The sequence below is a fragment of the Tarenaya hassleriana genome, unplaced genomic scaffold (assembly GCF_000463585.1).
Source record: "Tarenaya hassleriana unplaced genomic scaffold, ASM46358v1 Cleome54, whole genome shotgun sequence".
NCBI lineage: Eukaryota > Viridiplantae > Streptophyta > Magnoliopsida > Brassicales > Cleomaceae > Tarenaya > Tarenaya hassleriana.
Genome location: NW_010968045.1, coordinates 162,873 through 172,148, shown reverse-complemented (window position 1 = coordinate 172,148; position 9,276 = coordinate 162,873). Strand labels below are relative to the sequence as shown.

General features: G+C 34.2%; 2 protein-coding genes across 2 annotated transcripts in view; both read right to left on the bottom strand.

Moving 5' to 3' along the window:
• Positions 1-1,535: 1,535 nt before the first annotated feature.
• LOC104798498 (pinoresinol reductase 1) lies at positions 1,536-4,270 on the bottom strand. Its single transcript, XM_010520621.2, has 4 exons — positions 3,830-4,270; positions 2,640-2,880; positions 1,935-2,138; positions 1,536-1,851 (listed from the first exon to the last, which is right to left on the bottom strand). The coding sequence occupies exons 1-4, from the start codon at positions 4,202-4,204 to the stop codon at positions 1,691-1,693; spliced, it is 981 nt and encodes a 326-aa protein (XP_010518923.1). The 5' UTR covers positions 4,205-4,270; the 3' UTR covers positions 1,536-1,690.
• A 2,808-nt stretch (positions 4,271-7,078) lies between these two features.
• The window catches only part of LOC104798497 (protein IWS1 homolog 2), a 3,649-nt gene continuing 1,451 nt past the window's right edge, over positions 7,079-9,276 (bottom strand). The window contains exons 5-12 of the mRNA XM_010520620.1: positions 9,134-9,276; positions 8,915-9,044; positions 8,745-8,807; positions 8,571-8,648; positions 8,199-8,290; positions 8,034-8,093; positions 7,771-7,939; positions 7,079-7,412 (exon numbers count right to left, since the gene is read on the bottom strand). Coding sequence (XP_010518922.1) covers positions 7,314-7,412; positions 7,771-7,939; positions 8,034-8,093; positions 8,199-8,290; positions 8,571-8,648; positions 8,745-8,807; positions 8,915-9,044; positions 9,134-9,276 — 834 coding nt within the window. The 3' untranslated portion in view covers positions 7,079-7,313. The remainder of the gene's footprint in view (positions 7,413-7,770; positions 7,940-8,033; positions 8,094-8,198; positions 8,291-8,570; positions 8,649-8,744; positions 8,808-8,914; positions 9,045-9,133) is intronic.

The window sequence follows — 9,276 nt, the reverse complement described above, 5'->3', positions numbered from 1 at the left end:
TATATATATATATAATTTGTATAGAGAGATAGAAGTTGAATCAATAATCAATTTAATTCACGATGTTAAACTCATTTGTCATCAATTATATACGTTGAATTACAATGAGATAAAAAAAAAAGATTATGAACATAACAAAATAAAAATAATTTGGAACAAAGGTTTATAACATGTTTGAATTTAAAAATCTAGAAATTCAAGAGAAAAAATAAAGCCCTTAGACACAATAACTTTTAAAATGGGATCCTTTTTTTTTTGAATTTTCAGATAATAAAATGCCACGATTCTAAGAATGTCCAATTTTATTTTGTAATATATGAAAATCCAAAAGATTTAATCGTACATTATTTTTAATTAATAAATAATATAATGAAATAAAGAAAGACAAGTGGATGATAAAAAGACATAAGGGATTTGATGAATGCTTTTCTTTTTCTTCGCTTGCTTCCTTAGGGCACCTAATAGTATTTAGTAATATCATCAAATCAATAATCTCGCATCGTTATATTATTTTTTATTATTATCTTATACTATTATTATTATTATTATTATTATTATTATTATTATTATTATTCAATTTCTTAGTTTGGAAATGATCGTTTTTTATAAGAATTTATTTTTTTTAGTTGAATTACATGTTTATTTGAGTCACGGAACTACATTGCTTACAAAGTGGGTTGCATGTCACCATGTGAACGAGAAAGATAAAATTCTCCATTGTTGTTTTCGCATGTACATATACATACATACATACGTATGTATGTATGTATGTATGTATGTATGTATGTATGTATGAAACTGTATATAGTTTTAAATACGCAAATTAAATCTCCAAAAAGACCTAGATGACATGATGATAATAAGGGCGATGATATATATATATGATGCTTTTATGAGTACGTAAATGTATTATTTAATTAGGGTTTTATTTTTATATTTTGCTTCTTGCATAGGGATTTGTATGTCTTTATGAGCTCATCCACGTTTTTTTTTATCCAAACGCTTACACTTAGTTGGGATATTGCTTCAAATGTGTATGACTTTTATATATATATATATATATATATATCATTATCTATTAAAAAAATCATTATATATATATATAGGAATAAAATGGTTAGAAAGGAACCAAACATGGGAGAGGCCAAAACCCGTGATTCAATGATGACGGTCCATATGCACACATGGCATGGACGCCATCAAACCTTTCTTTCTTCGTCTTATGCGCTGTCTTTTTTATTCCATCTTCTCGATTTCTATTAATTATTTTTTTATCTCTATTTAACTATTTTTTATATTTTATTTTTAAAATAAAAGGTGGACAAATTTTCAGTGACGAATTTTGACTTCGGAATTTTCTTTAGAAAAAAAAATAACTAGTGATGTTTCTAAGATAATAAGATAAATACAAATTATATATATATATATATATATGATTTTAGCCCTATATCCACATATTTTTTTAATGGGCCTTCATAACAAATGGGCCTTACCATTAGATTATTGATTGGTAACACTAACACAATCTTGGTTCTAAATTATAACACAGTTTTATTGCATCACTGTATATATTAATTATACATTAGTCAAACAAACAACACGACAAAGGAAGATAAATAAAAACAGAAAAGGATATAAATGATTTTGATTTATGTGTTTATATATATATATATATATATATGTATATATATTATAGGAACATTCTCAAGTAATCATCCATGCGCGTGTACTTCACGTCCGGATAAAGCTTAGAAGCCTCTTGGTCGTCTCCGACTTCATAATTTGCAAGACAACCTTCGTAGAATATGTGATAGAAATGCCCTATCCCCGCTTGTTGTGCTTTGTCCGAATCTACAAAATAATAACATTCAACCAATATATATATATATACACACACACATATATGTATATTTGATTTGTATATATATGCTTACGTTTCATGCCGGCAAGAAAATCATCGGCAGGAATATGTGTTTTCTCTAGTTCCTTTCCGGTTAGCTTCTCCCAAATCCGAACCAATTCGATTTGCGTGAGGACATTGTCCGGAGGTCTAACACAAACGGTCTTGTTTTCGGTCCGAGGATCGTTTATCGTTTTAGCCGTGTACGTTGCGATATCGTCTTCATCCGCAACCACAACTGCAATCAATGGGATCGTTAGCAAAAAAGTTTATTGTAATTAAAATTAATCTATTAGGGCTTGAAACTTTGGGTTATTATGTATTATATAACTAGAGGTCATCATTTTGTATTTCGGTTTTGATTATATTCGGGTTTCCATTACTTCGGTTTTAGATAAATTATAATTATTTTGTTTATTGTGAATTTCGTTTCGATTTCGGGTTTTATCGATAAAAAATATTTATTTTCTTAAGAAAAATAATGTTTTGATTCTTAAATATTCGGTGTAGATTTGGTTTTAGAGATATCATAACTATTCAACATTTATATTGAATTCGGTTCTGATTCGATTTTCGGATTTATAGATTTCATAATCATTTCTATTGAATCCAGTTCGGTTACGATTATGTATTATTCAGATGAGATCGGATCGATTATCCATTTATTAAACATTAGTCACATCTAATCGTAAACGAGGGAGTAAAAAGATGAAGACGATGATGATATTAGGGTTTTCACCTTTTACATTTCCGTCGCCGTAGATATTGACTTTCTCCTTCGGAGGGATTAGGGTTTCCATTTGGGAGAGGTTTCCGGCGAAATATGCGGCGAAGCAAGCTCCGAGCACGTACGTGTGGGGGATTCCGGCGGCCTCTATCGCTCTTCTCACTTCCATTTTCTCGTCAAATGTTTCTCTTCCCGGCCAGAGTGCATTCCCCATCCGGGATGGATCCATCCCGAATTCCGACGGTAAAAATCGCTGAAATTTTGATGGATATTCAATTAACAATATATTGAGTTAATTAGGCAATATTAAAAAGATTTTTATGAGAATTATATTTATAGAGTAGTTAAAACACTAATTGCTTTCATTACCATACACAACAAATAAACATAATAGAGTATACTAGTAATGCAATAGTTTATGCGGACAGATCCAACAGGATATGCAACATATAATAAAAAATATCAATGAATATTACATTATATATATAGATATATATAACAAATAAAAGCAAAAATACGTAGAATGAAGATAAATATGAATTTTGAAAAACTAATAAGTTAATTGCATTATTATATACAACAAATAAACATACTAGTATACCGCAGTAGTTTATGATGGCATATCCTACATTATATGCAATATATATATATATATACACACACATAAAAAATACCAATGAACATATAACATAAATACAGGAGAAAGTATATAATAAAATAAATTTGCCCACTAGAATATTTGACTTCTGAAAGTGAGGGTAAGCCAATGGTGTCATGGGGCGGACCCATGTTATATGGGGGGTGGGGGTCATAGGCCCGTCTAATTAATTTTAAAAATATTATTAATTTTAAAAATATTATAAAAAATTATAAACAAGATTGTCAGATGACCCATTGAAACAAAATTTGTCTGTATAAAATTATATTAACACAATTATTACCACCTTGTAGGTTTTTTTTGGAATATTTCAAAATAATTAAAATAAAACCTAAATTTGTAAACCTCAATTTCATTTTTTCAATCAAAAATAAATTCGAACTTTATAATTTTTGTCATTTTTAACTCTATGGTTGACGTGAGTTTCGACATTCTACGTGGCAAATCAACATTTGAACTGTATTTGACACATCATCGTCCACATGTCACGACATGGAAACACCACGTTGCCGGCGTTTTGACTTGTGTGTATGTATGTATGTACCTTAACGTTGCCGGCGTCTTTGATGGCTTGGACGAGCTTGAGCTGGAGGAGGATGCAGTGGGAGCGGAAGTGGACGCCGGACATGGCGGAGATGACAACGTCGGCGAGTTTCACGGCGGAGACAAGACTCTGGTGGTCGGAAAACGAAGCTTCAACGAGTTTGGCGCCAAGTTTCTTGAAAGAGAAGAGGAGATGCACTTTCTCTACGTCCAGTCCGATCTCCGGACGCTGCAAAACGTAAGTCTCGTGCCCTTCCGCCAAACACGCCCTCACTATCCTCTTCCCTATGTATCCTGTCCCTCCCACCACCAAAACGCGCGTTTTCTCGCCGCTAACGCAAACGCTCCTCTCCTTCTCCTCGTTAACGTCTCCCATCTCTCTCTCTCTCTCTCTCTCTCTCCCTCTCTCTCTCTCTCTCTCTCTCTCTCTCTCTCTCTCTCTCTCTCTCTCTCTCTCTCTCTTCTTTGTTTGATTCGGTGAAGCGTGCCTTTGGACACATATTTATACCACGCAAAAGGTGTATATGCGCGTATATATGTGTGTATATGTTTGGTAGAAAGTGGAAAACGTATATAATTTATATGGTGATGAATATAATATTAACTTAGTTGGCTTTAAAGTAATCCAAGAGTACCATATCTATAAGATAATATATTAATATACGTATACACATATATACACACGCAAACACTAGATATAATATTTTATTATTCGGAAAAACAATCTCTAATTAACACTTGCAATAAAAATTTATGTTTTTATTTTGAGAAATATTTTTTTGCGTTATCTGTGTACAAATGAATAAACCCTATTTTTTTTTTTTTGATATTGAATAAACCCTAATTTTGATAATTGCGATACGTTCTCTATATATTAACTAATGAAATATTGCCAACAATATCCACAAATTGTGATTATACAATTCTGAAATCACCGTTTGTTTGGATATATACATATATCCTTTTATGAATTGATGTATTTAATTGCAGCCGCGCGTCTATTAATTATATGAAAAAATAATTAATGTGTGTCATTTTAATATCACCAAATCCATGTTAATCAGTGATGCAAACATGATTACATCGCCCTTTTTATCATTGACTTATGTATACATTATATATACCACGTCATAGATATATATGTATGTATATATATAAATATGTAGAGACAGAGATTTCTTAATAAATACTAAAAGCATATCATAGGATTAGGATATCTTTGGGTATTCGATCCACCAAATAGGGGAAATAAATTAAAAAATTAATGGATCATAATAAATACAATAATGTTATAAACGTTGAATTATCTAAGAGTAGATTCCTTGATTAATTACGGAATTAGTTTTCATCAATTGTAAGATTTATTTTTGGGTAGAATTTCGATGTTATAATATGTTGGACTGTCTCTGTTGACTATGTTTACCCACGCGTTTTACCATCTCGGAAGTCATTAACGTGGCCGTTTTCGTTACTACAAAAATGTCACTATGTTACCTGTGTCAATTTGGGTCCGAAGCCCGAAGTCCGGTCCGGTCTAGCCCGAAAAATAGCGGGTTTCGGACCGAAGTTTTTTTGTCCGAAAAAAATCGGATTTTTGGACCGGATTCAAATCGGGTTTCGGACTCGAATTGGGTCGGTCCGAAAACCCGAAAATTTAAAAAAAGAAAAAAAGAAAAAAAACATTTACAAAGAGAGGTCTGCGGACCAGCCCGATCCGAGTCCGGAATGCATAGGATCGGGTTTCAGACTTAATTATATAGGCCCGAAAAAATCGGACCGGCCCGAGTTCAAAACCGAAACTTTCGGGCCGAGTACAAGCTCGGACCGGACCGGTCCGATTGACACCCCTACCTAACAGTGAGACCGAATATGATATATATTTCTATTTTGGTGTGCGTAAGTATGTAACATAAATCACAAAAAACTATAACATAAATAGAACCTTCTTTTAGAGTATGCATATATATATGTATATATATGTAGCAGTTGAATGTAATTTCAAATAGATAATTAAAAAGGGTCATTTGAAAAGAAAAAAAAATAAAAGAAAAGGTCGACCAAACAATTTTTGGAAACGGTCAAAAGAAATGCTTTCAATGCATTGAAATATATTGACAATTTTTATTTAAAGGCCCAAATTTTTCTTACATTCTAGAGAAATATAGGGTTTGGTGAAGCAATGTGATTGGTTGAATTTAGGTGTCTGGCTGTTCGTGGTTTACAAAAATCTCGTGTAATAACAAATTAAATAATTAATCTATGATAATAAGAGTTATTTAATATATTTTTGTTTTTGTTTTTCAGCGTTAGAAAAATATCGTTCTATTATCTGTAGATGTCAAAACATGCATGCGGCGTAATTACTCGTCTACCTCACTACCCATTTGTTTTATTTTATATAGAAAAAATCCCAAACAGACACTCAATTTTTCAATTTTGACAAAAAAAACTGAACTTTATTTTTTATCAAATAAATATTAAAATTTTTAAATAAACTTAAAAAATAGATGAACTTTTTAAATAATTATTATTACATAAACAAAATTCCAACAAAAGTGGTTGGGAGTTTTCCCTTTTGCCTTCCAGTTATAGAATTTTTATGCCTTCCCTCTGTTTGTCACTATCAAAACTAAAATAAAAATAAATATTATATATATATATATGTAAATGTATACATATACACTGAATTTTCAGCGCCTTCTTTGAACCGATTCATTACGGATCTAACGTACCAATCATTATATATATATATATATAGAAGCATATCATTCATAAACATATAGAAATTGAGCGAAAATTAAACTCTCACATTTATAAAAAGGAGGATATAATATTATATTACATAATAATACCGCACAATGTAAGGACAACAGTTGTGAATAAATGGAAGCTTTAGAGGTAACACTTCTAACTCTTTCGAGATCTCTCACGTACTATCCGGAAGCCTCTTCCTGACCCAGAAGGTTTGCCTGAAGACACGCGGTCAGCTATCTATGCCATGGCAAACCTTCTGGGTGAGGAGGCGGCTTCTCAAGTCCGGGGGGAGAGTTTCTGGCCAGTTTCCATGGTCCCTGCTGTTACTGTCTGTACATATGTTTTTGCAGTTTCAAGATATGGGAGCTGAGTTTATTAGGGTTTAGGAATTAGAGTTAGGGTTCCCTTTTTCATACTCTTTGATTGCATATTATCTGCAAGTTATAACCAAAATCATGTGAGATGAATTCGACCCTTTTGTGAAATCAAAGCAAAATTGGTGAAAAAGTTAAATGCTTCATCATTATACCAAGTTAAGCCAGAGATCAAACCAATATTTGACTATTGAGAGAGCGTATGAACACATTTACTTCTTCCATGGCTTTGACATCCTGTTTGAAAGATCTCAACATGCAGAGGCCAATGCCTTCAGTGGTTCCATGGGCATGGACTCAATCTGTCATTTTTATTGCCGGTGGCTCGATAAAGAGTGAACCGAGGCTGAGCTTCTTCTACAGGTACTTGAGCATTCCACGACCCTCCGCGCTCACTTTCGTCGCCTGTAGCCTCTTCTTCTTCGATCCTTTCAGCTGTTGCAGCTTCTTGTTCATCTGAAAGGAAAAGACCATCTTTAAGGCTCATGGAAAAGTTCAAAAGTCTCAACATGGTAAATCCATTTGAAGGAAAGAAAAAAGGAACAAACTTTAGGACGGATTCTGTTGATACACACAGACCACGAGCTTCACATCACAATCCGGCTCATGGGTTTTTAATATTTTCGTGGTTACGAGTGCATATTGGAGCAGGGTAGCAAGAAACTTTTAGAAGAATCACATTCTACTCGGTTCCAGATCAGAAGCCAGGGCATGGTTTACAATAAGTTTTAAGGTCTCCATATTAAATGAATGAATAGACAGTGTTTATCCTCGATTAGACATGGATATTGGCAGAAGGGATAGATATATCTACCTTCAGCCGGCGCTGGTCCTGAGCAACCTGTTTTGCCCGGGCTCTGATTTCATCCGGGTCAATCTTGGATTGAGGACGTATCAAAAAGTCCAAAGGTGTAGCTTCTGGCCTTATAGTGACTTGCCTGGATGATGAACTCTGCCCTGACGTCAGACCAGATTTCCGACCCCTGCATGTCATCGCATGGGAAATGTAGCATCCCGGAAATAAGATCATAAAGCAGCCATCGCTACAAATATCCAAATTTAGAAATTTCCCCATACCGAATATCCAAGTCAAAGTCACCGTCTCTGGATTCCACCGCTGAGGCTTTGTTGCCAGGTCTATATATTATGAACCCCCAGAGAACAAGCAGAGAAGCAATCAATTAGTATATGCATGGTCCATATTAATCAGTCAGAAGGAAAAACCAAAAGTGCAGAAGTTACTTCTTCACTGAAGGCCTCCTGTAGGGAACCCGATCTTCATCAACGTTTCTCATGTCCTCAAACCTCGTACTCTTGTTAAAAATTGGACGAGACTGCAACATTATTAACCATACGACAAGTAAGAAAATTGTGGATGTGATCTTGGTTGTAAAAAGCGCGAGGCGCACTGAGGCGGTAAAGGGTCCTAAAATACGAGGCGTGAAGCGCGAGGCGAGGCGTGAAGCGCGAGGCGTATTATTAAATAAAAGAATGTATAGTTAACAATATAACTGTGATCCAATTGAGAAAATTTATATTACTGATCAAATCATTGGAATATCACTGCGGAAATACAGCTAACGTCGAACATAGAGTAATGGAAAGCTGTCTTACCCATTTATCAACCAAATCCTTTGCAAGTCTTCTGTTTGATGTAGTTTCCTCGTCAGACTTCGATAAGAACATAATGACCTGCCAAAGATAAAGAGCAAAGATAAGCTATCTTCTGTTTGTTTCATATACATATACATATACATACACACACATATATATATATGGGAATCCAACCTTTCCAAGTCCACTCTTTTTCAATTGCTCTCTTCTGTCATACTGATCCAAGTCGATAGGAAACTGCATAACGAGATCATGATTTCAGAATTTATATCACAGTAACAGGGAAATCTGATCAACCCAATGCAAGTGAAAAGCTCTAAAAAAGGAAAGAGGAAGGTACATACATCGGTGAGAATATTCAGAATAGCTGCACGGATGTTTGTGTTTGGTAAGCTTCCATCCGGAAGTGGCTCGAGCCAATTCTTCAACAGAGTTAGAACCCCATGATCCAGGAATTCTGACTGAAGCTGCTTCCTGGATAAAGAGAAATGTATACACCTTTAAGAAAGATAGCTGCTACAAGATACGGTCATTAGATAATAAAAGGTAGCGCAGCAACTTACTTAGAGAGAACCTCTGTAAGAAGTGGAAGCTTCTTAAGTTTGTTAACGGCGGGCTTCCCCTGTCTATTAAGATCTGCATCTTCTTCGGCTGTGACCTCGAGCTCCGCCATCACATTCTCAACCAAAAGCGCAATTTCAGCAGG